Genomic DNA, 26,548 nt, shown 5'->3' with positions numbered 1-26,548 from the left:
AAGTAAAATAAAGTCCTGTTTACATTCAGTGTTTCTCAACTAAACACATATTTGTGTGCATCCTTGAGGCCAAACAAGTGTATTTCCTTCTATATATATATAAAACTTGGAAGAACTATTGGAAGGAACACAGTGTCCAGCTTTAATTGAATTTATCTTGTCATTGGTTGCGTCTTATTTCACAGTCGGTGTGTCGACGCATGAATATGAGCGTGGACAATTATGGAACATCATTTCAATACAAGCTTCATAAAAAAATACTTTATCGTATATGTGTATATACAGTATACAGAGGATAGCGCACATGAGTTTTAGTTTTGATGTGTCTTTGTTGCTCATTGGCCAAGTTATCCTTGGGAAAAATAAATTAAAAATGTAAATGCAAATTATAAACAACCTTATTTTTAATCCATTATTATTTAATGCTTTAAGATACAGAGTTCAACATGTGACACATTTATTATAAACAAGGATATTACCAATGAAATCGGGCGTAATTAATACCGTAATTACGGTAATTGACCCTATGATGTTTATGTTGAGTATGACCGTTATTTAGCAGATGATTGATGCGCCCACCAGTGAAACTTGGTCCTCGGACCAAGGCTTGGACCAAGTGTCACTGGTGGACACGTAACAAAGAAAAGAATGAAAGATATTTCTCAACTCAGGGGAAACTGAGGTTGGAAAGCACAATTTTACCCCAAAAATACCACCCCTGTTCTAGTAATACAAAGCTAATTGCAAATCGGTGTTATTACACTTACAGTATTCCTTTAAGTGTAAAGAGCATAAACTTAACGTTTGCCTTTTTTAATTTTTTTATTTTCAAGGCATCAAAATCTGCAACACACACCATTCATAGGCTAAAATGTGCACAGACAGACAGACAGACAGACAGACAGACAGTGACCAATGCTGTTAAAGGGATAATTTGGAAAGAATTTGTTCTTTATTATATTAACATATTATCTTCAAACCCCCCCACGCATCAATCTTCAGCCCTAGACAGAAGATACAACAGTCACAAATAATAGAAATAAATTTCACTTTAGGTTTTTTTTTAATTGTATTGTCCCGCACTGTGGTTTTCAGCCTTGGTGCAGTTCTCCAACTTTAAATGCCAGTCTTTTTTTAAGAGGAACAAATGCCAGTGACTTTTTTTTTTTTTTGTACCGTTTTACTGCCCATGACTCGAAGAGGTGACTCATATTCACATTCCGAAGGGAGCACTAAGCAGGACGCTGAGAGAGGGGAAAAGGCAACGAGAAAAATGAGAGCTCTCAACCGCAGGAGCAGTCGCAACTTTGCCCACACATCTGGAGTCACATTCCAGGTCGTTGGAGTTTACAGTAGAGCAGACAACCTGAGCTGAAGCTGATTAACGTGTTGTTGGTTGTTTCTTTTACATCACCACCCACTTGTTTTCCCCTCACTGGTCTTTTTTTTTTTTTCATTCATTAACTGGATACGTGATGTAGTTCATGACTCTGTGTGTTTGTGTTGTAGTTTGATCCTGATTTATAGACAATCCTTTGCAAGTTATTTGACTTTGACATAACAACTGTTTAAACAAGCATTTCTGGACTAAATATAGAGACATTTACATCTGTTTTTGTAAGTGACGTCAAGGCCTGTTTTGAAGTTTTTAAAGTTAAATGATGTGGGGTATTTTTTTGTCTTGAATCAGTATGGGATGAGGCAATAAACAATATTATTATCAAGATGTTTACACAATCAAACATAATAAGTTGAATTGTAGTGAATTTTAATTAACAGGATCATCATGAATGGAAAGAATTGTGAATATTTTACGTGGGTGACATGAAAATGTTGTCCAGCTCGCCAACATACAGTCCTCTTGATTTATTTAGTGCCACAAGGGGGAGCTGCACCTTTCCTCAAAAACAAAAGAAAACGAAAATTGTGTATTATAACATAAGTAAGTGTTGTTATTGTTATGTAAATACATTTTTTGTAAAGAGCAAATGGATACAAACCAAGTTCTGAAGATACAGACACAAGGCTCTGCCCAATTTCTGTTTAGAAAACCTAAAAAAAAATATTGCAATCGCAAATATTTTGGCTAGTCACAAGATATATTTTTTTTATACCAAGATCTTGATCCACTGCGCTCATCTCTAGCATCCACATCCCAAAGATTCTCAATGGGGTTAAGGTTTTGGACTCTTTGGTGACCACTCCACAGTGAAAATGATGTCTCATGCTCCCTGAACCACTCTTTCACAATTTGAGCCCGACGAATCCTGGCATTGTCAAGGAAAGAGAAAAGTCCATTGATGAAATAATCAATCAAAAATTGAGTATATTCAGGTCGTCAGCTGACCTCATTCTTTCGGGCACATGAACCTAGACCTGACCAACTGCATAAGAGGGGAGTGCACTGTGCCTGTAACTAATACGTATGTGTGTGTGCAGGGATCCTGGAGGGGGTATCGAGATGGCAGATTTCATCAGGCAAGAGACTCCTCCAGTGGACTGCAGTTCTAGGAACTCCTATATTGGGATGGAGTCTAACCAGCAGGTGAGCAGAGCATTGGTTTGCTGCAAACTTAATATCCAGTAACACGACCCCGTTTAAATGAACCCTACCCCCTTCTCTTCCTTCTTTTCAGCAAGACAAATGTATGTTTTTGGTTGTTTTTTTTCTTCAAATAAAAGACGGGAAATGTGCCAAAGTAGTTAGCCTCCTGGTTCAGACCAGCACTGCACTTAGTGTCTGTTTAATTTACTGTCCATCTTGTTTCTGCAAAGTGTGAGGTCCTGCAATGTTTTGGCTCGCACGACTCCCTGTGGAACTTCCCGTGTAAGCAAACAATAGTTATAAACATCCAGGGTTTCTCACGAAAAAACTTGTTGTTTAGCAAAAGTGTCAGATACAATTTTCTTCTTTCTTTTTGAAAGCTTTCTTGAAAGTCTTAATCCAGTTTTGTTTACATTTACTGGCTTTGACTCTTCTTTGCTTTTGTTTTTTTTGCATATTTTCATGTCCCGTGGCATTACTACCACCTGTGGATGCCCTTTTTATATAGATTTGAAATGATCAGCTGGTTGTGGGGTTAATTTGGCAGTCACACAAATCATCAATTGATCAATTAAGTTATCAGAAGTGAAAATGAAAGGCTACAGTATCTGTTGTATATTGCTTTGTACATACATTTGTCTTGACTATATACTATTGTACATATAATTAGTTTTCTTTTGACAATACATTTGAAAAGACATGAACACTTTCTAGTTGATAACTCTACTTTTACTCTATTACTCTAACTCTATTTTCATCTTTCTGTGTGAGAAGGTCCTTTTTCTATTCTAAAATAACTCTGCACAAAGCAAGGACTATAAAGACATAGTCCTTCTGCTTCCACACCAAACTCATCTGGGTAGAACCTTGTGATTCCTGTGATTGGCTAGAAATTTGAAATGTGTTTGGTTAACACTGAAATGTTGTCGTTCCCTATGAGGGCTCCCCAGGAGCTTGTGTTTCTGGAGCAACCGCACGAACCCTGACATAGGATTCCAAAACGGCCACCGCTTGCATCAATAGTGAAAAAACACACTTAACTGTTAATTGCACTTATGTCTTATTTGTTTCACATTTAGTCAGTTGTACACAGAGTAGTGGTCATTTATCTTCGTCCGTGCACATGGTGCCAAGTTGTTAATTTGCGGTTTCTAAGGTGTCGTTACTCCCAGTTGCGACCTCCGATGGCCCACGAACACACAGGGTTTCATTCAATTACATCCAATCACTATGACATGCGGCAGCTCATGTTATGTCGCCGTTTTATTCTGTGAGATATATTTAACCCCCCGAATCCTCATGGGTGCCGTGTGTCCTTGGTTCACTAATCAATCCGGTATGTTGTGCTCAGCTGTTCTGTGCCGAGCAGGAAGGGAAGCCCAAACTTTACTCTGTGATGAGATGTTTGATGTCTGGACCAAAGGCTTTCAAAAGACAAACTTGAGCTGATTTATCTTTTTTTTTTTTTATTTCATTCCAGATTATGTCCATTCATGGAAGAACAACAGTTGCCAAAGGTAACAATGACTGCACATACTTTGTCGTGTATACAAAAATACTTTTTCAAATGATTTCAAGTGTGTTGGATAGTCTTATGTTTCATTTGTCCATTGTGGGCTACTGTAAGAACATCCATCCATCCATTTTCTAGTACTTTATTCTCCACAGGAGGGTCGCAGGGCAATTGCAGCCGACATAGGGCGATAGGCGGGGTACACCCTGGACAGTTTGCCAGTCCGTCGCAGGGTCATATAGAGATTCACTCTCACATTCATACCTACAGTCAATTAAGAGTGACCAATTGACCTAATCCCCAAATTGCTCGTTCCAACCCGGGTCTTCTTGCTGCTAAGGCAAGAGTGCTAACCACTACACCAACCCTGTCGGGATCTGCAGAGCTGACCCAGCTCCTGATATAAATATAAATTCTAGGCTTATGAAAACCCACTTATGCAATCAGGTGATTGTATACACACTGTATACTTATGTAAGTATAATTGTTTTATCCTCAATGTCTGCCAAATGAGCACAATTGACTGTTTGCACAGAGCGTCACTTACAACTTCTAGTAAAATATAAGCCAGCCTCTTTACTTCTGGTGAGTTGTCGTTAAAGGGAAACTTGGACTTTCTACGGTAGAATTAGTGTTTGAAATGTCCAATATAGATCGAGAATCTTAACATTGTCTTTTAGCAGTTTTAGTAGTTAGCCCTGAGGGAATCAACGTGAACTATAAAATGAAAAAGGCATTTAAATTTAAGTATCGTAAGAAGACAGACGTCGAGCACTGCTACATCCCCCACAAAATTCTATTAATTGTCACTAAAAGCTCATGGTAATTCTGCAGACACTGACAATACGTCCCTGCATTGTTGGCTGACAGCTTACCGGAAATAGTCGGGCCCATTTTAGTGGCAACACGGCCTGCTGCAAATTTAAAAAGACAGGAGGCGCAATATTTCTGAGAGCAAAAATGTGAGTCAAATGATCATTTTAGATTAAATAATGTCCTGACCTATACACATTATGTTCCGTAGACTGAAGAAAACATCTTTGTTCCTCACAGATCTGCACAAATATCCCACAGTAATCATTTAAAATGTATTATTCAAATGAAAATGAGAATAATTATGTAGAAAAATTCTGTTTTGATATAGTAAATCATATAAAATAATCCCAATTAGATATACATTTAAAGAACATCTTATTGAGAACCAGGACCAGAACTGTGCCTTTTTAAAGCTCGTTGTATGCACGCTTGTCTTTGGAATCACCACATCTGTGATCATGATCACTCCAGCTACACAGGAGATGGAGTCTGACTCAGCATTGCTTTGACCTCAATAGTCAACAGATGAGGCAGCTTTGGACGGGCACTGCTGAGTGTGAGGGGAGAAAAAACGTAGAACACCATAAGATGCAGCATGGGAGTAATTCTTCAAGAACTCTTGATTGAGCCGCTGAGAAGAACACAATAATTGAACCTGTGGCTTTACTCTGGATTTACTGTCATGAGCGTTAGAGCGAAGCAGCTGCATTGTCTGAATAATTCAGCGTGTTCTCTAATTAGCTGGTGGTTGGAAATGGTCTAAAGTAGGACAGGAGTTCTACTGGGCTTTAGCTTTTATTCGTTTTCTCCTCTTTGGTTCCATCTACTCAAAATGTCCCTCACAGACTCCAGTGAAGTACGACCAGGCAAAATTCAATCCAAATTGGACAAGTTCCATTTTTGTTTTGAACATTATCTCATGTAGCCATCAGGGCATTAAAGGAGCCTGTTTTGCTTCATCAAATTAAAGCCTCTTAGAAACAAATCACGGATGTAGAAGATATGTCTACATTCCCCCCACATCTCTCTCATGCTGATTAGAGCCAAAGCAGATAAAAACCTGCATTCATTAAGACACTAGGAATTGGTTATAACACAATTAGTGTATATATAGAAGAAATATATACACCCCTGCTGCTTAGAAGATAGCAGGGTTTTTTTCTGTACTCTTTGCTATAGAGGCCAAGAGTAGTGGTTTGAAACCTGTCCAATCTTAAGTTCTTTCCTTCTGCTTTTTGCAGGAGATGTGGGAAAAACCTCCGATGACATCAGTTTGACTCTTGTTGAGAGCTGTAGTCATGATCACGGTAAACATATAATTTGTGTGTGTGTGTGTGTGTGTGAGTGTTGTATTTTGACACCTTATTAATTCAGACGTTTCTTGGTGTCCATTTAGATCTGCTGTCCGATGCCAAGATGTACTGCCTTGTTCCCAATGACTCCTTCGCCTCACTGCAGCCTTCAACCTCCCTGTGTCCTTCAGAGCTGTCCCGGGAGCCCGCTGATGTGTTTAACTCTGCTGCTTACCACTTCAGCCTGTCGCACTCCTCCTGTGACACCGAGGTGACCAGTCACGCATCCATGCAATCTCAGACCTTTAGGAAAGAGCTCCGTTCTCGGGGCCTACCTCGAACCTCTAGCTCGGCGGGTTCTGCTTTTCCTGACCCGTCTTTACCGGACTTTGCTCTGTACCCTCCGCCTAGAAGAGGCGGCCTGGACCCTGTGTGTGAGCTGGAGACTGCCAGACCATACAGGCCAGGGGTGTGTGACAGAGAAGTGTCCGAGCAGCCGTACCAGCAGGACCAGGCTGTGCCCTCCACCTCTGGAATAGACTGCTACAAACACAAAGAGCTATGCAGAGTTGCTCGCTCAGCTTCTAGAGAAGCAGGGGAAGGTAGCTCAGGACTGTACCAAGTGGATGTAAGTGGTGGTGGGAAAGGCTTCAGTGGAGGAGGGAAGTCCCAGGGAGGGGAGCGCAGTGCTGATAGCCTGAGGAGCCTGAGTACTCGCAGTAGTGGCTCCACTGAGAGCTACTGCAGTGGCACAGATAGGGACACCAACAGCACTGTCAGCAGCTTTCACAGTGAGCAGACCAGTTCTACACACGTGGAGAGCCTGCTCTCTCTTTCAGGGGATGAACGTGTACGGAACAGAGGAGATGCCGTATCTGTTCCTGCAGACGGCAGGACTACGAGCCTCAGCAGCGTTAGCTCACGAGGCCTCAACAAACTTACTTCCAGGGAGGCCAATAAAAACCCGCATGCCAATGAGCTGACTTCTAAACAACCTGCTGACACACTATCAGCTGCAGTCCAAGAGCTTGTAGAACCTGGAAGATGCCAGGAAGAGCCTGGCATCAGGACCCGAGCAGATGGCTCAACTGATGTAGCTGCAACAGAGCAGGAGCAAGTGAACGTGGACGCTCAACCAAAGTCAGAAAACATTGTTCAGAGGACTTCTTCCCTGTCAACGGGGCGCAGTGGACGCCGGCGTTCTGGCAAGAAAAGGGCAAGCAGCTTTGACGCCAGTCGTCACCGGGACTACATGTCTAAACGCAGCATGGCCAAGCCTTGTAGTGCTGTGTTTACTGGAGGTGGAGAGGAGGATTCCAGTGATCAGAGTGAACTCAGCTGTGCCTCCAGTCTTCATTCTACCAACCACCTAAGCACAGACAGCTCATCTAGTACCACTTCCCGCTCCTGCCACTCACCAGAGGGCCGCTACCGGGCCCTGAAAGCCAAGCACACTGGAGGCGGTGCAGCCTCTTCCTCCTCTTCCTCCACAGTGAAAGCTGCGACAGGATCTGAGGCAGGAGTAGGAGGTAGGAGACGTGCCTCCCGCCGTACCCCCAGCACAGGCAGTGCCAAAACACATGCCAGAGTATTGAGTTTGGACAGTGGTACGGCTGCCTGCCTTAATGATCCCAGTCGCCTAGGTGCTCCAGCTGGACCACGGCCACTCACCACCTCCAAGTCAGACCTGGAAGCCAAAGAAGGGGAAGTCCTCGATGCAGCATCCCTGCTGGGTCGGGCCTCCCAGCTGGAGTCAGTAACCCGCTCCAGAAACAGTCTGCCCAACCAGGCAGCTTTCACTGAGCCTCAGGACGCCACTGCTGCTTCCCTGCGGGGTATGTTCCACTCACAGCACTCCAACATACTGCACACACTGCATTCTGTCTGCTTTATTGCTAGTGTTTGATGACTAATCCACATAGTATGTTGTTGTTGTTGTTGTTGTTGTTGTTTGTTGAATATGACCTTTCTTTTTATTCACATTCACAACAAGTCCAAATGTGACTGTAGATTTTAATCCACTTGTTTGATGTCTGTTGCTGATTTTTGAGAATTATCAGAAGAAGTGGTTGCTGAAAGAACACAGACACTGTTTGTCTGGTTTTTGTCCGGAATTTTTTTTTGAACAGCGAAATGATGCTTCAAATTTGCATCAAACACACATTTACTGGAAACCAGTTTTATTATTATTATGCCATAATAATAATAACAATAATAATAAATGTATTGGGTGACTATCTTTGGCCCTTGCAAGAGTATAATTTTGGCCAGTCCTCGCACCTTCAAAGGATCTGTTTTGAGGACACTTGATTTCAGGGTCAGTGTTTAGGTTGCAGTTTTGGTAATAGAAAAGGTGTGTGCTTGCTGTGCTCTTTGCTTTGCTCATTCAGTGTAACCATGGTGAGTTTCCATGAAGTGAAAATCCCAGCCAAAGCATGGTGTTCCCTGCATAGATCACTATTAGCATGATGGCACAGTGTGTGCTTTGTTCTGAGGTTAGACAAACAGCAGCTCTCACATACACACTTCCTCCCCCACATTCTTCAAACTGGATATTGGATATTGTCTTTATTTCTTTTTTTTACAAAGTTCCCATCTGTTTTGGTTCTTCTTTTTTGGCTTCTGTGTGTTGTGAACACGTTTTATGATCCTCCTGTTTCTTGTTTCACTCTTCTACTCTGCAAACCTCCTGGGATAGACACTATTAGAAGCAGGATATGCCTGAACATGACAGCCGTTTACCAGAAACATCCCTTAATTAGCCATTTATTATCCCTGTATCCCCGTCTCTTTCTCAATGTTACATTATTTTTTTAATCACCCCAAGTCCAAGTTGTCTAGGTCACATATATGGGGGAATCTTCGGACACAAACCAATATTTGAAGTTGTGGTTTCTTGGTGGAAATTTGTTGGACATGTTTCTCTGCAAATTTTTAAACCTCATGAAATTATTGTGCTGATTTAATTTGCGGCAGCTGCCTTTAGTATTTTTTAGTGAATAAATACCACATAATAAAATAAGTAACCAAAGTCACCCCGTCCCATTCCCAATATAATACACTTTTATTTTTGACATTCTATTCTCGCTTTAGTGTTAGCTATATTTAGCTAGGTTACTTTAGCTACAGCCTGCTAAATCACTTAGCTGCAAGTTAATGGTCTTCTAAGTGGCCGTGATAAACCTTTCATTGTTTACTATCACACGGCTTACATAAGAGCTAAACACGTTTGGTTTTATTTGTAGACCTGGTTGTTTTCTAAAGATAGTCTCTTTTTATTTTAGCTATTCGCAGGCTGCCCAGTGCTAAAGTCCCCACAACTGAAGACTGTATCTGCTCTCAGAAGTCTGTACCTGTCCTGAGATTATTTTCCACAAAGACCACCACATAATAAAATAAGTAACCAAAGTCACCCCGTCCCATTCCCAATATAATACACTTTTATTTTTGACATTCTATTCTCGCTTTAGTGTTAGCTAAATTTAGCTAGGTTACCTTAGCTACAGCCTGCTAAATCACTTAGCTGCAAGTTAATGTTCTTCTAAGTGGCCGTGATAAACCTTTCATTGTTTTCTATCACATGGCTTACATAAGAGCTAAACACGTTTGGTTTTATTTGTAGACCTGGTTGTTTTCTAAAGATAGTCTCTTTTTCTTTTAGCTATTCGCAGGCTGCCCAGTGCTAAAGTCCCCACAACTGAAGACTGTATCTGCTCTCAGAAGTCTGTACCTGTCCTGAGATTATTTTCCAGTAAGCTAGGAATTTTCTGGAAATTTCTTGTAAGCCTCCTAGTCAAATTTCTGAACAAAATACAACAGGAAAATCCTGTCCTGAAAATTAGATTTCCCTGCCTCATTCTTGGTATGTGTTCGTCAGAATCCATGAAATGCTCGAGACTAACCAAATTTTCTGGACATTTTCTAGAATTCATGTCTGAAAGCAGCTTATTTAACGCCTGTATGTAACCAGGCGATGTGGCCACAAGTAACAATGATGTTATTATACTAAAATGCAGCATAACAGAAGCACAAGTACAGAAAGGTCATACAGTCATAATGAGTGTACATGCACCATATCTTTTTCAAAGTTTGTTATTACAGCTTTGTCACCATGACTTACCATCTACACCAGACCAAATAAAGCTGTTAACTCCAAGTCTAGTGAATTGCACCATGTTTGAAAGTAGAGGAACTGTTCCAAGTGTACAAATCTGCACTAAAAGCACTCAGTTTCCCACAGTGTCAATGCCAGTCCCCTATCATCCATAACCCACTTTCAAGTTATTCACAAGCAGCATCCTTTATGAACAAAAAATAGACAGATGTGGGCAGAACTTTTTTTATCACAAAGAAACCAATATTTTACATCATGCTCCAGTGTTGTTTTGTCCATTTTATGGTGACTCTCTACATTAAGCAGATTTGGTAATCGCTGTTGTTGCTTGAGTATTTTCAAATGTAGTTGAACCCCAGCATATCATATGGGGTTGTTATGTTCTGCTACCATTGTCCACATGAAGCTCCCACAGAAAGGGGAAACAATCCACTGATGTCTCTTACTGTAACAGCCCCGGGGAGCGAGGAGGCGGTCGTATTTCGGCGTGAGCGTAGCACGTTTCGCCGGCAGGCAGTTCGGCGGCGACACAACGCAGGGAGTAACCCCACCCCACCCACCTCCCTCATTGGATCTCCTCTCAGGTACGCCATGCATGGAGCTGGGAGTCTTTTCTGTCGTTGTGTTGCCTGGTATGAGCATGTAACCAGGTGGCGCTCTTTCCTGCCCCAAATCAAGCAAGGCATCATCTATTTCACTAGGATGGGTGTCTCCTCTCTGCATGTGATATCCTTGGTTCTCCTCCTTCTCCTCTCAAGACCTCACTCTTCTCATCCTGTTGTCATACTGTATTGTACTTCATTTCAAATCCACATTTTGGGTATGGTCTGTCTTTTCATACTCGGAAGCACAAAGTTCTTCTGATTCATCTAAGCGTCGCTCATAGAATCCCCTCTCAGAACTGTGTGTGATTCATTCAATAATACAGACGTGCTGCTGTATCAAATTGCTTTGCCCTTTTAAGCAAACTTTCTAAAGAGAGGGAGAAAAACGACAATTTAAAAAAAAGAAAAATCAAAAGGTCAACGTCTGCAGTGTTCAACCACAGGAATTTACTGCATTGTTGCTGTTTTCAACTCCCAGGCTGCTTTTCAATGGATTTTATGTGCCTGTCTTTACACCATGTTATTTAGATTTCTACTTTTTATTTACTTATTGTATACATTTCTAAGAATGTGAATTTTTTTTTTGTTAATTCCAGTTGTAGTCTTTACAGGAACCACATCAGTTTTGATTAACTTTTTGTCAACTCTAACTCCTTTTTAGTCAGAGTTGGCATTTAACATTTGCTGTTTAAGACGAGACGGACCTTGCCTTAAATGGAAGGTCACAGGAAACCGCGTGAAACCGTCTGTATTATGCCATGTGTGTTACATACTCCTGCAAACCATGTACCTGACAAGGACACGTGTTAAATTCGGAGTCTTGAAAATGTTTAGAAAGGTAAACAGACATGCAGTCTGCCAAGGAGCATTAAATTAGCAAAATAGTTTTCCTGTTTTGACCTTCTTAGTGCAGTACTGCATATACTGCAGTTTTTGACTACTTATTGTAACCTTCCAGCAATAGCTTTAACGAGAACATGGTGTGTGTGTGTTATTCTCTTGATTAAATACCTTAATACACTGATCCAACACTAATGGGATTTATCAGTATCGTGTAAAATTGTACATAATTGTAGATACATACAGTTACTTAGTTAGGTCTGTCTGTGTTAGAGAAACAAGTGTTTTGAAGTGTTGATGGGTAAAAAGAAAATAGGTAGACTGTTATAGGACACTAATATTTGCATTTAATGTGAACAATAAGTGTTAAAGTTTATATTCCAAAATAAAATGTGGAAATCTAATCTAACATGGAAATCTAAGTGAGACTTGAATTTCACTTCCAAGTTTACCTTAAATATTATAATAAGTAAATAAACATTTAATTTTTGAATATAAATAAAAAGAAAGCACAGATACAGCCATACATATTGAAGTTGAAATAAGAAAATAAACTTTTTTTTTCCATTTATGTACGATGTAAACATAAATGGGCAGTTTTGAGCATTGGAAACATCTTCTTAGGGCATTTTGCTGCGTTTATTCCCAAAAATAAGGGTTGTCACATTGGAAACGCTAAGCGCTAAAGTGTCTTTGAGAGTCGGCCACCAGATAACTCGGTTGCGCTGGCAATGAAATGCACAACATAATACAGATGGAGTGAAACTGACGGAATCTTGCCATGACGTCTGATAAATAAACAAAATGACCTGCAACCAGCATGTGGAGATATCCCTCCATAATGTTGACATTAATTCATCTCCCTCCCTCTGTGGTGATTCATATCAACAGTACCACTCCCCCCCCCTCAGGACCTCCCCCCTTTTCTCATTTCCTCCCCCTCTTCTCCCTTCTTCTCCTCCCAACAGTCTTCAGGAGGCTCTGAACCAGGCCTCCCAGCCTTCTACTTCCCAGGTGAAAAGTCAGCCATCCCGAACCCCGTCTCAGGTGACCGTGCTGAGCACAAGCGCCTCCCTGCTGGCCAGGAATGGAAGCACACACCTGGAGGGTTCTCAGGACAAGGGCTCAACGGTTGGCGCCACCAGCTTGCAGGACGACTTCGGTAGGGAGCAAACGAGAGCTGAGGTGTTAGGATAGAGGGATTTCTCACTGGTTGTTGAGGGGATAGTGGATCGGATAGTCTTCATTATTGTTCTGGTTTTATATTCTTTGCTTTGACTGTTGCTGCAGTGGCTTTGATGGTTTGCAGATGTTTGAGGAGAGCTCAGTTGCAGAATTGAGACCAGTGTTGGAGTTGACTGTCTGTCTGAACGGCAGTGAGTCAAAGCTAAGCGCAATTATCCATGCTCCATTAATCTGTGTCTGTGATATTGTGTCAGCAGCCAGGACGTGACCTCACTTGGATGTGGATATTTTGGTTCACGGCAGAGCTGACAGCAGAGCATTGTTTGCTACTGGTGTTTATATACAGTATAAACATGTTTTGTTGATGTCCTGAGGACACAGATGCACCTAATTGTGAACTGATACTGGTTTTGTAAGAGCTGCTTGTGTGTGATGCCCTTCTTCTGATAATTTGAGACACAAATGTGTGTTAATAATTCCTTTTCTGCATTATCACTCGTTTAGGACTTCAACCAACATTTTGTTGGATAACTGATTAGTTGTTTGGTGCATAAAATGTTGAAAATAGTTGATTGGTGTTTCCCAAACTTTGGAATGAATATGTTCTCAAATGTCCGCAAACTAAAATCATTCAGTTTTAGAAACCAGTAAACATTCACATTTAAGGGGCTGAACATGAGAGAACTTGTTTTTCAATATAAAAAAACACCCAAACGGAGTCATCAATTATCAAAGTACTTTGCGAGTGATTCAGTCGTCAATTAATATTCGAATAAATGTCGCAGCCCATGTAATTATGATCCCTCAGTCGCAAAAAGCATCATTTTTAAAGCATTGCACAATGAGTCATGCTGTACAGATATGCTTGAATAAGTAGAGGTGCTCTATTAAATTGATAATAGTTTTTTTTTTTTTTTTTTTTTTTTAATAATCTCCCCATCAACAAAAAAGCCAATAATCCACCATTTCCACAAATTAAAAAAATGAGGATTATATGCAAAAAAAACAACAATATTTAAAAACGGATACCTTTTCTCCCGTTGTTTGTGTTTATTTCTGTTTGACATTATTTGTTACTTCAGACTGGACAATCTTATTGGGTGATACTTGGCCGGGCAACATGCATCTGAAACGGTTCATTATTAAAAGAAAGAATGAAACGTGCAGTTTTTTAGATCATTTGAGGAGATAAATTAGTCATATAGAATTTAAAAATGTGTTTTTTACATCAAGACATGATGCACAGAGCAGCGTTACTTCGGCCTGTCTTATTGAAACTGATTTTTTTCGTCAATTATTCGACTAATGAGTTGCGTTAAATATGTTTTTGCTTGGAATGCCTATCCCTAATCTCATGTCGGGAATTATGTTACAGTACCCACATTTATATATCCATTTTCTACCACTTTATCCTCCACGGGAAGGTCGCTGTGCCAATCTCAGCTGACATAGGGCGATTGGCAGGGTACACCTGTACAGTTCGGGCCACATATAGAGACACTCACTCTCTCACCTATGGTGAATTCAGAGTGTCCAATTTGCCTCAAATCTGCATGTTTTTGGACTGTGGGAAGAAACCGGGGGAAAACCCAGGCACACACGGGGAAATAAGCTAGAAGTTTTATTCAAACAGTCAAGTTTGCTGTGTTGGATTTGTGTTCATAAGTCGAGTTTTATATCTCAGGATCAAAGTTAAAGCTTCACAGAATCAACAGAAATACAGTGGAAAGTGTTCAAGACGAGCAGGAAATGACTGATGTTTATATATCTTCACATAAAGCCCATTAGCTCAGGTGAACACCATAGTGTTGCCAAAGCATCTGATTCCCTGCCTGTAAATGTCCACTTTAATGAACATTTTTACTGTGCTTCTCTCTTTTCTGTCTCTTTTATTTCATTTTCCCCCAGGAAAGCTCACGCCGTCCTTATACGAGGCCGCTGGATGTGACATGTCACTGGTCAATTTTGAACCCGCAACCAGACGAGCCTCCAATAACATATGGTCAGTGTCAAACGGATCATTCGTCTGATGTGTTTAGTGTTGAACGGGGTTTCAGGTGGTAAAATTCCCCCAATGCTGCACATATTTAAAAATGTCCAATGTAAAATAAATGTGATTATTTGCTGTTTCTTTGTTTTATGTGACAGAGGACTGATATCTGAAGAAACGTCATTTTATTATGATTATTATAATAATAATAGATGTGGAAATGTATTTAGATGTTTGTTTTTTTTAAAGTCTTAAATTAGCATATTTTTAACGTTAAATAAAAGTAGTTTAAGCATAAATTGTATTTTAAAACAAATATAAAATGAAAAGTATTTTTTTTAATCAGCCTTTGCTGTTCTTGTGTGTTGACGCCATCATTTTCTGCGAGCATTTGTGCGCTCAATTCTCCACCGACTCCCCTGTGCGTCTGCGAGCCACGATTTGAAATTAGTTTAGCGTGTTTCCATTTATTAGATAAAGTTGATGAAATGATTTGATTTAAAAAGTAACACGACCGTGCTGAAGGAACATAAAGAAGATGGCACATTTTGGCTGTTGTGCTCAGTTTCACCTGGAAAATAAACGAGCAGCAGATGCTTTTCCTTCCATCTGTGGTCTCATTTTTGTCTGTTGCCCTGCAGGGACACGGACTCCCACCTCTCCAGTTCTACCTCAGTTCGCTTCTACCCTCATGACCTGGTGAGTATTTGAGCAGTGTGCTGTGGTCATGTGTGCCTGGACCTGCAGGAAAACACAGGACAGAAACATGTCTGCTTTTCATATTTCCCCATTATTTTGAGTATTTCCACTCAAATAACACCGTTTTCCTTATTTTATTTAAAAGAGAGAGTGTGACGGAGAAAGCTTCTTTAAACAAAGACATCATTTACTACCTGGAATGTTGAAATAAGTAAATCTGAAAGTGAGTGACATTTTAAATAGATGTAATTATTTAAATCCAAGTGCAATGTCTTCTATTGCAATTTGTCTACCAAGAAAATTATACATATTTGAAAACAAACAATTATCTACCTTAGCCAAATCAAACCAGCACAAAGGACATTTGTAAAGCTACTATAAGTTAGCGAAAAGTGCTGTATGAATAAAAACGTATTATTTTTTCAGTTTGTGCAACCCTTCACTGTAAATAAGCTGAAATACACTTGTTTAATGACATATCTGTCAATTGGGTAAGAAAATAAAACTAGCTTTCTAAATGTAGACGAGTAAAAATTACTAAATGAGTCTTTCTTGGGAATTTAATGCAAACCACTGTTTTAGCCTTTTTCCGGTAAGCTTAATATTATCCGTTATTTCTTATCAAGACAAAGTTACAAACAAATATTCGGTTATTTGGGGGTAAAAAAAATAAGATAAATTTCTCAGGTTTGCCTTTTGACTTTTTTTGAAAATGAATTTTTTTGCAGTGTAACATTCGTGATCTGACCAATCCGTCTCTCCCTCAGATCCGTCTGAACCGTCTGCTGACTATGGACCCAGAGCTGCTGGAGCAGCAGGACACAGACCTGAGTCCGGAGCTTCAGGATGCACCACTGGCTCAAGAGGACCCCGCCGCCGCCGTCGCCGCCGCAGGCAAAACCCGGCAGTACTACCGCCTGTGGCTTCTCCCTTACCTGTGGGTCGGCCTACACTTTGACCGGCTCACGCTGCTGGCCCTGTTTGACAGGTAACGCCGCACGTGGAGCCGACTGTTCCGTTTTGGAAACCCTGTTTCTCCTCTTAATGCAGGAGACAGTCACTGCAGCTCATTCAAAATGCAGCTTCAGGGCGTCTCACTGGCTCCAAGAAGAAAGTCCTGCACATCGACAAGAGAAAGAGAATTGATTTTAAGATGCTGTACACGTTGGTGCCAGTGTACCACTCAGATCTAAAGTTCAAACATGGTTCTTTTTACAAGTGGAGTCGCCCCCTGGTGCTTATCCAGTATAATATTACTTCCAGGTAGGCCTCAGGGAGGAAACCTGAAGACTGCGGCATCCATTATTCATTTAATTTAGGTGTTTTTGATGAGAGTGTGACTCCGTTTTAGTTTGCCCTAATTCACACAACCTACTTTCCTCCTGAACATTATTTAAATTGTCGACTTTAAAATGTTCTCCCCGCTAAAATCCAATGACTGATCATTTTCATGTCTCACACCAGACTCTGGAACACTTAGTCCCTCTCAGATGCGCCCTTTTTATTGACATTTTGTGAATTCAGTGTCTATTTTTAGAACATGTCGGTGGTTACAGATGTCATGGTTGTTCATTTGTTGCTTCAGTCTCTTCTCCTCTGTTGTTACAGGAACCGGGAGGTTTTAGAGAACGTGCTGGCGGTGACCCTGGCTGTCACGGTGGCCTTTCTGGGTTCAGTGCTGATGGTCCACGGCTTCTTCACTGACATCTGGGTCTTTCAGTTTTGCCTTGTCATTGCTAGTTGCCAGTATTCCTTACTAAAGGTGAGTCCACAGCACAACTGTAAGACGTGGCCTCTGGTGCACTACTGCGCCTTAAAGGGACTTTTTAATGCTGAAATGTTTGTGATGAACTAAGAATATAAGTAATATTGTTCTATATCAAGAAATATAATTCAATTCACCTTTGTTTTTTTTCTTTTTTTGACAGAGTGTACAGCCAGACTCCTCTTCTCCCCGACATGTAAGTAATTACTGCTCATCTTAAGTGAATGACCTACATTTAGAATCAGTGAGTGTGAAATTGAAAAAAAAAAAAAAAAAACAACAAAAAGAGAGTTCCTTTCATCTCTAATCTGACCAATGCTTGTTATTCAGTGTTTCTTTCTTCTTTTTTTTTTTGCTCCGTTGTGGTTCTTGAAAATGATGCAGCTTTTTCCCCTGTGGGTCTGTGCGCTCGCTCGCACCCTCCCTCCCTCCCTCCCCTCGCGTCATTGGCCTGCTCTGAAACGGCGTCTTTTATTAATGCAGCTTCCACTCAGCTGCAGGCATGGAGCTTTAAATAGCTGGCCAGAGTTTAGACCACTGCTCACTCTCTGTCTGTATCTGTCCAACCTCCCCCCTTCCCTTCCCCTCACCTCGTCTCACCTTGAGGACCCTTTTCCCCCCCCCTCCCTGTCGACACATTTTTTTTTAATCTATTTTATTTGGTTGTTGGTGCGTGAACTGCTGGTGAAAAAGCCAGGCTGTGGTGCATTCTTCTTCTTCACTTCATGCTATTTCTATTAAAACCTGTGTCACTGACCCTCGGGCTTTCAAATCAGTTCCTCAAGGGAAAAGTTGTTGGCGGTATTAAAAAGCAATAAAAAAAACAATTAAAGAAGCACAATAAACACGATAAATAAAGACATAGGACCACACACAGCTCAACCGAACTTGATGTCAAACAATCCCAGTCAGATTTAACAAGAACAATAAAGACAGTAGAAACTATTAAAAATAAAACACTGATGCATCCAAACTTTAATATTTACTTCACTTTAATATACATGATCTGTGATACTGGGCCACAGTTAGAAACCTCCAACCTCTGTAATAAACCCCACTGAACATCATGTCCTTGTCCCTGCAGGGCCATAATCGCATCATAGCCTACAGCCGGCCGGTCTACTTCTGCCTGTGCTGCGGCCTCATTTGGCTTCTTCACGACTGCAGCCTGAGAATCACGTCGTCAAGGTTCACTCTGTACGGAGTGGCACTCACCAGCTCCCTGCTGCTCGCCTCTGCCAGAGACCTCATCATAGGTGAGAACAAGCAGCTTGAATGTAACGAATTTCTGAATTTCATAAGCTTCAGCTAAATATTAACTCTCATTGATGAAACACACTCTCACGTGATGTCATCAAAGTATTACCTGCCAAAATCTCTGAGCTAAAAGCGGTGTTTATTTGTTGAGAGGATATGAACATCGAACTGCAGCCGCTGCCCCTGGAGACACTGCTGTGCTCCAATATGTCTTAATAATATTAGTGCGCTCGATGCAGAAACAGTAAACAACCACGTTAATGTGATATCTGGCCAATTGAACACTGTGTGTGTGTTTGTCTCCCCCCGCAGTCTTCACTCTCTGTTTTCCCATCATCTTCTTCATGGGGCTGCTGCCACAGGTCAACACGTTCGTCATGTACCTCTTTGAGCAGCTGGACATCCACGTGTTTGGAGGCAATGGTGAGCGACTGTGAAACAACAACACACACGCACATACACACAGTGGAGCATAGACACCAGAACCAGACAAAATGATTGTCTGGTTTGGTCACATGACTTTCATTTGACGTTCTTTTAGTGAAACATTTAGTAAAATTTGGTGAATTTGAGCCCTTTTTATTGAGAAAAAAAAAAACAGGGGCAGCCTGTGGCCAAGTGGAAAGGGAACTTGGCTTGCAACCGGAAGGTCGCCGGTTCAAGTCCCCACCAGGTCGAAAGGGCTGGGGTACCCCTGAGAAAGGTACCCAACCCCCATTGCTCCCAGGGCGCTACTCAGTGTGGCAGCCCACTGCTCCTAATTCTAGGATGGGTCAAAACGCAGAGAATAATTTCCCTAAGGGGATTAATAAAGTATCTAAAATTTAAAAAAAAAAAAAAAATAGATATGTAGGGATGAACCAATATAATACTCAGTATCTTAGTATATTAAAAAAAGAAAAACAAAACCAATGACTGCTGTACGAAAAGGATCACTCCCTACCTGTACATAGTTGTATTGTTGTTGCTGTGTGTTTTGGACATTTAGAGCAGACAACAGATGTAAGATGTATGCATATATGTTATACCGGATGTGAATATCTGATTCTGAATGTCAATAAAAAATAAATTACAAAAAAAAAAAAGCGTAAAATCTGATATATATTCCAAATCTCTAAATATCACATAAATACATCACTAAACACAGAGTCTAAAAATGAAAATAAAAAGCAGTAAAAACATTTGAACTCAACTCATTTTGTTGGCTATATCACACTGATAAATATTCTCAAGATTGTGATATTGGTATTTACTTCTACCACAACTCAAAAATAAACCACAGTTGTTGGATTATGTAAAGAGTGTCGTCAATGGTGAGTCTGAAATTGTATTATTTGTCATGAATGCATGTAATACACAGACACTGTTACTCAGTATATAAACCATGATTTTGGGAGTCTTTGTTAAGGTGCTGATTGGCACCCTGCCTGGCCGGCTGCCTGGCCGGGATCAGTGGTCTTGTTGTTGCTGACACCGTCTCTCTGCCCTCTGCAGCCTCCACCAGCCTCCTGTCGTCGCTGTACAGCATCCTGCGCAGCGTCGTCACCGTCGCTCTGCTTTATGGCTTCTGCTACGGCGCTTTGAAGGTGAGAGCAAAGGCGACTCCTTCTCTGTCTCAAATCGGATCCTGAGATCATCTCACTGTAATTATACCTGAGCACCTGCGGCGCCAGTCGCAGTCAATATTACAGCTGCGCTAATTGCTGCTATCAAGAAAAACCTGTTGCCAAGAATATATGTTCTGGCACAAAATGTGTGTATTTTTTCTTTTGGCTTGCTTCGTTTTCAGTTCTTTTTGACACAGCAGTTTAGTAGCAACATTTTGCAGCAGTATCTGATTTATGTTAATATATGAAAAGTTTATTTAAAAAACAACAAACATTTTGACTAAGAGATGGAGGGTTCACTTCAATTTGGACCATATTTTTTGGCAGGTTTTATGTATTTCAATTTATTCAAATTTGAGATATTCAAATAAATGTTTATTATATTATATTATATATATGTATATATATATATATATATATATATATATATATATAGGCTGTAATAAATATTCTTCTGGCTTGCTTCGTTTTCAGTTCTTTTTGACACGTTGCCAGCAGTTTAGTACCAACATTTTGCAGCAGTATCTGATTTATGTTAATATATGAAAAGTTTATTTAAAAAAACAACAACATTTTGATTAAGAGATGGAGGGTTCACTTCAATTTGGACCCTATTTTTTGGCATTTCAATTTATTCAAATTTGAGATATTCAAAATAAATGTTACAACAATCACTTGTGCTCTAGCACTTTGAAGAAACTACATGAATATTCTGTAACTTGAATTATACATCACTCTATTGAAGAAGCCCCTTGTTCCCTCTTTGTCAGTGTGGAATTCTCCTGGAATTAACCGTACACCGTCACACAACTGTCATCATGAACAATCCATTTAATCCCCATCGTTCTGTCTTCCAGGAGACCTGGGAGCCCCATCACATCCCCGTGTTGTTCTCCGTCTTCTGCGGCCTCTTGGTGGCAGTGTCCTACCATCTGAGCCGCCAGAGCGGCGACCCCTCGGTCCTCATGTGAGTTCACGGCCCGAAAACGTCTCAGGCTTTGTCAAATGACTCATGGAAAAAATAAATATGAAAGTGAGATTCCAATGCAAGCTGTAACGTCTGGCATTTAAAATAAAAAAAAAAAAAAAAAAACCCTAAAAGTATTTTCTAATAACTGCTTGACCCATGTCTGCCCGAAATCCATATTAAAGTGTAATCTGTGACTTTTACTTCCTGCGTATGCTGTGGATTATCTCAGATGGCAAACATTTCAAAAATGTCCAGTGGAAGTAGCTGAGAAGTGCTTACATGACGGGTGTTTTATGGATCATACATTCTCTCTGGGAAACATCACCCCACAGAGAATGAACGACGTTGAACCGGCTCATATTTTTGCTTCTCGCTTCACAGCTCGCTCATACAGTCCAAGGTCGTTCCCACTTTAAAGGACAAAAACCCGGAGGATCCTTTGTCTGAGGTTCAGGATCCTCTACCTGAAAAGCTCAGGGCCTCAGTGGTGAGTCAACTCATATTCTTTATGTAATGAAAGCAACTGGATAATGAAGAGAAGAATAAACCCACTTCCAATGGTCAGATAAACTTAAAGTTGAATGTTTTCTTTTCCAGAATGAGCGTCTGCAGTCTGACCTGATTGTCTGTGTGGTCATCGCTGTCCTTTACTTTGCCATCCATGTCAGCACAGTGTTCATCGCACTGCAGGTAAAAGAAACGGTTATACTTTCGAACTTCTACACGTTAGAGAAGGAACAGATCAACTGTAATGTCTGCTGCGGTTTCAAATACGAGACAAAAAACCTAATATTCAGCAGTGTTCTCTGGTCTCTCTGGACCAAAACAGCTGTTCAACAGAGTTTGACTTGTTTGACATGATAGAAATACATAAGCACCGTACGGCACTGCATCATAAATAGTCAAGATATCGAGAATAAACACACAAAAGTGATAAAAAATGACTTGTCACTTTACCAAGTTGTTCCGAAAAAATGTTTTAATGGAGCATAATATATACATCATCAAGTAAATAAATGACAACACACAAAAAGTGTCATTAAAGAGTCAAATCTTTTTTTTTGGTCTACGTAAATACTCTCAAACCACATGTCAATAAACGATAAAAGTAGAGAAGTGACATTTTCACAATTAAGTTCTGACGTCACGCTATGCACAAACACAGAGCTGCTCTCTGTCTCCCTCTTTCTCTAGCAGTGGTACTGCAGCCTCACGGCGAGAGTCTGCAGAAGAGAAACTGTTTTCACGTTCAGCCGCTGTTTTCTCTGCATTTTTGCTTTATGTGTCTTAAATGATAGATTGGATATACTCACTGTGTGTGTGTGTGTGTGTGTGTGATCCTCAGCCTTTCCTCAGTTATGTCCTCTACGCTCTGCTGGGGACGGTGGGTTTGTTCACCCACTACGTGCTGCCTCAGGTCCGCAAACAGCTGCCCTGGTACTGCTTCTCTCACCCGCTGCTCAAAACAAAGGAGTATTATCAGTTTGAAGTCAGGGGTAAGTACATGGGGCACAGAAACCATGCTCTTAGTGTTACTTTTTTTTGTCTCTAAATGTCATTTTAATGTGTGGTCAGTGATCACGGCTGTGCACCATACGGATACCGATTGGTTGCAGAGAGAAAATGTCGATATTGTTTTTGTCTCACGTTTTTACTGGCCGTGTAAAAAAAACGAGGTGTTTCGTCGTGTCCCGTCAGATGCGGCTCACGTGATGTGGTTCGAGAAGCTCCACGTGTGGCTGCTGTTCGTGGAGAAGAACGTCCTCTATCCTCTCGTCATCCTCAACGAGCTGAGCGGCAGCGCCAGAGAGCTCGCCAGCCCCAAGAGGCTCGATACAGAGTGAGAATCCCAGTTTGTTAACATCTCCAACCAGCAAGTGGGTGATAATTGTTGTAAATGTAGTTTTTTACTTGGATGAAGACACTTGAGGTCAACTATCCCGTTTCTAACAGAGTTTATTTATTTAAAATAGGGACAATACATATTAATGGACATAGACATCTAAATATGCAAGATTATAGCCTACGGCTAATTTCCATCTTTAGTCCCTTGGGCAGGTTTATGTTTACATAGGATTAATAAGGCAACATTGACAAGTAGAACATCAACCTTATATCTTTACACACACAAAAAATGCAGATAAATACACTTTGTTTATGATTTATCAGTAATAGATTATTTTAAACAGTTACCAGTTGTCTCAGGATAAGAGGATGCACCGTTTTAAAATATATAAAAAATAAGTAATAGATCCAATTTTTACAAGTTCTAAAGGAGCCGTCATAAGAAAACTCAAGAGCATAAAAGTGATGGTGAAATTCTGTAAGATGGAAAGATTGCATAATGTAGCTTTAAATGTCATCGTTTGAAAAGCCACAAATTGTAAAACGGTCTTTTATTTTGATAGGATTGGTATGTGTGTTTAACCAGCATAAAATGTCAACGTAATATACAAGATACAAGAATATCTTCCCCAGATGTAAAGGTTTTCTACAACATGTAAATATTCCAAGTTCTTACCATGATGTAAGAGTAAATAATAACACTGATGGTGTGTTTTTATCTCTCCAGGGTTGGAGCTCTGATGATCACAGTGGCAGGTTTGAAGCTGCTCCGTTCGTCTTACAGCAGTCCCACCTACCAGTACGTGACCATCCTCTTCACCATCCTCTTCTTCACCTTCGACTACCGCCATCTGTCCGAGACTCTGCTGCTCGACCTTTTCCTCATGTCCATAGTTTTCAGCAAGGTGAGAGGCTTTATTTGTGCAGTTACTGTAGTTTATTTAAGTGCTGTTTGTTATTGCTATTGTATTATTTTATTATTTTTATTTTTTTTTACAGATGTGGGAGCTCTTCTACAAACTGCACTTTGTCTACACCTACATCGCCCCCTGGCAGATCACATGGGGCTCGGCTTTCCACGCCTTTGCTCAGCCCTTTGCTGTGCCTCGTATCCTTCCGCCGCCGTCTTTTATCACAACACCTACTTCACCAGTTTCATCAGGGACAACAGCTCTACCACTCTGTGAAGCTGATAATGACAAGTGTTGGTGTTGGAACTGGGTCTGAGAGGTGTAATAATTGTTTGTTTTTTTCTTGGAAAAATTTAACTTGACTTTAAAAAGCCTAGTATTTCATGGCTACTGAATGATATCAACAGTAAAACATGGGGCAGGCTTACAAAATGGCAACCCGTGGTCTGTTTTATACCTAGTGGTCATGTGATGACAATCGCAGTCACAGTAGTATCATCTGAATGTATTTTTAAACTTTGTATCCTTAGTTCTGTGAAAATCTCCTTCATATCCAAGAAAAATTGATCAAATTAATTGATATGATGAGGAATCAAATCATTTCAGTAAATCAGCAGCTATTCCCATCTCCTAATCTAATGGAGTGGATTCACATTTTGTGATGTGGTCCTTAACCTGAGCCCCTGCAGACTCTGCCATGCTGTTTGTCCAGGCTCTTGTGTCCACAGTCTTCTCCACTCCCCTCAACCCTTTCCTGGGCAGTGCCATCTTCATCACGTCATACGTCCGCCCCGTCAAGTTCTGGGAGAGAGACTACAAGTAGGGAAAATAATGATATACCTTTATTATTTATACTGTATGTATATATATATATATATATATATGTATGTGTGTGTGTGTGTGTATGTATATATATATATGTATATATGTGTGTATGTGTATATATATATATATATATGTGTGTGTGTGTGTATGTATATATATGTATATATGTGTGTATGTGTATATATGTATATGTGTATATGTATGTATGTGTATATGTATGTATGTATGTATGTATATATGTGTATATATGTATATATGTGTATATATGTATGTACATGTATTTATATGTATATAAATATGTATGTACATGTATATATGTATGTATATATATATATATATATATATATATATATATATATATATATGTGTTTGTATATGTATATAATATATATACTATCTTTAAAATCAATCGTCTGTGATTTTGAAACGTCTTATTTTTGCAGCACAAAGAGAGTGGATCACTCTAACACTCGTCTGGCCTCTCAGCTGGACAGAAATCCAGGTGAGGACTGGAGTCAGGAGTCGGCATTTCCTTTTAAATTTGTGTTGGAGATGTGGAACTGTAGTTTTTAGAGACTACATGTACAGACTACATAAACATTGTGTCCTTCATTTCTCCTCCTCAGGCTCTGATGACAACAACCTGAACTCCATCTTCTACGAGCACCTCACCCGCTCGCTGCAGCACAGCCTGTGTGGCGACCTCCTCCTGGGCCGCTGGGGGAACTTCAGCACCGGGGACTGTTTCATCCTGGCCTCCGACTACCTGAACGCTCTGGTGCATCTCATCGAGATCGGCAACGGCCTCGTCACCTTTCAGCTGCGAGGGCTGGAGTTCAGAGGTGAGAGGAGAACACAGTTTTCTCACGTTTAACATAATCCTGTGAATTATTTGAGTCCTAGTTTTGGATAAAGAGGATATGAATAGATGAGGATTATTAACGTGATCCACAGGACTCTTCATTTGTGAAACGAGCATTCCCATATAGTCAAAAAAAAACAACACATTTCTATGTGCATTATCAGCATGACTGTGCAACAAACCTGTGATACTCTGTGAAAGTTTTACAGAACTGGAGACTTTCCTCATGACACATCCTCAGCTGCCTGTCAGCACATTCAGTTTTCCTACATAGCAATATCTTATGGTTTCACACACGTTGTTCCTCTTTGCAAAAAACAATTTACGTTTTTCATCTGCTCTAAAATTGATTTATTTTTTTTAATTTTTGAATGCACTATACAAATACATTTGTGTGATTAGGGAGCGTCAACAAATCTGTTATACCAGGTCTATAAAAAGGTAAAATGACATTATGTAAAACCCATATGTTTTTGTTTTATTACTCCTAATCACTTTTCAGTTATAATTGTTTTAAGCTTAATTACGAATCAGAAACTTGAAACCTTTCAGCATTCATTTTTAATTACCTCTCACGGCCCTGCAGTACCAGCTTATGCACAACCTACACGTTGGGAATCACTGTCAAAGTGAATCTGCAGACACAGTGGTTTTTTTATCATCATGCATCTGTTTATTGTTTTTGTTAAACTTTATTTTTAAGTTTTTTTTATATATATAAACCAGAAACCGGTGAGGGTCAGGACAGTTACGGTAGGTGCAGTCCACAGTGCAAACTAGACAAATTGTAAAAATTAATGTCTCCATGTTGTGGATTGAGTTTATAATATTTATAAGGAACTCCAAGGTGGGAGGGTTTGGCTGAAGACGACATTTGGATTTTTCTTACTGAAGTTTTCAGGGAGTT

The 26,548-nt window shown here is 40.3% G+C and overlaps 1 protein-coding gene across 1 annotated transcript in view; it reads left to right on the top strand.

Moving 5' to 3' along the window:
* The window catches only part of pcnx1 (pecanex 1), a 36,688-nt gene that overhangs the window by 3,429 nt on the left and 6,711 nt on the right, over positions 1-26,548 (top strand). Inside the window, exons 3-26 of the mRNA XM_058614989.1 lie at positions 2,440-2,545; positions 4,026-4,062; positions 6,116-6,181; positions 6,271-8,001; positions 10,735-10,864; positions 12,694-12,887; positions 14,819-14,912; positions 15,542-15,599; positions 16,367-16,587; positions 17,208-17,361; positions 17,528-17,560; positions 18,449-18,620; positions 18,934-19,044; positions 20,116-20,207; positions 21,086-21,195; positions 21,580-21,685; positions 21,796-21,888; positions 22,544-22,694; positions 22,897-23,038; positions 23,771-23,948; positions 24,043-24,151; positions 24,644-24,773; positions 25,223-25,281; positions 25,406-25,621. Coding sequence (XP_058470972.1) covers positions 2,440-2,545; positions 4,026-4,062; positions 6,116-6,181; positions 6,271-8,001; positions 10,735-10,864; positions 12,694-12,887; positions 14,819-14,912; positions 15,542-15,599; positions 16,367-16,587; positions 17,208-17,361; positions 17,528-17,560; positions 18,449-18,620; positions 18,934-19,044; positions 20,116-20,207; positions 21,086-21,195; positions 21,580-21,685; positions 21,796-21,888; positions 22,544-22,694; positions 22,897-23,038; positions 23,771-23,948; positions 24,043-24,151; positions 24,644-24,773; positions 25,223-25,281; positions 25,406-25,621 — 4,493 coding nt within the window. The remainder of the gene's footprint in view (positions 1-2,439; positions 2,546-4,025; positions 4,063-6,115; positions 6,182-6,270; positions 8,002-10,734; positions 10,865-12,693; positions 12,888-14,818; positions 14,913-15,541; positions 15,600-16,366; positions 16,588-17,207; positions 17,362-17,527; positions 17,561-18,448; positions 18,621-18,933; positions 19,045-20,115; positions 20,208-21,085; positions 21,196-21,579; positions 21,686-21,795; positions 21,889-22,543; positions 22,695-22,896; positions 23,039-23,770; positions 23,949-24,042; positions 24,152-24,643; positions 24,774-25,222; positions 25,282-25,405; positions 25,622-26,548) is intronic.

This window comes from Solea solea, chromosome 18 (genome assembly GCF_958295425.1).
Source record: "Solea solea chromosome 18, fSolSol10.1, whole genome shotgun sequence".
Classification (NCBI taxonomy): Eukaryota; Metazoa; Chordata; class Actinopteri; order Pleuronectiformes; family Soleidae; genus Solea; species Solea solea.
Note: the sequence above shows the minus strand (reverse complement) of the source record. Positions and strands in the feature narration are given on the sequence as shown.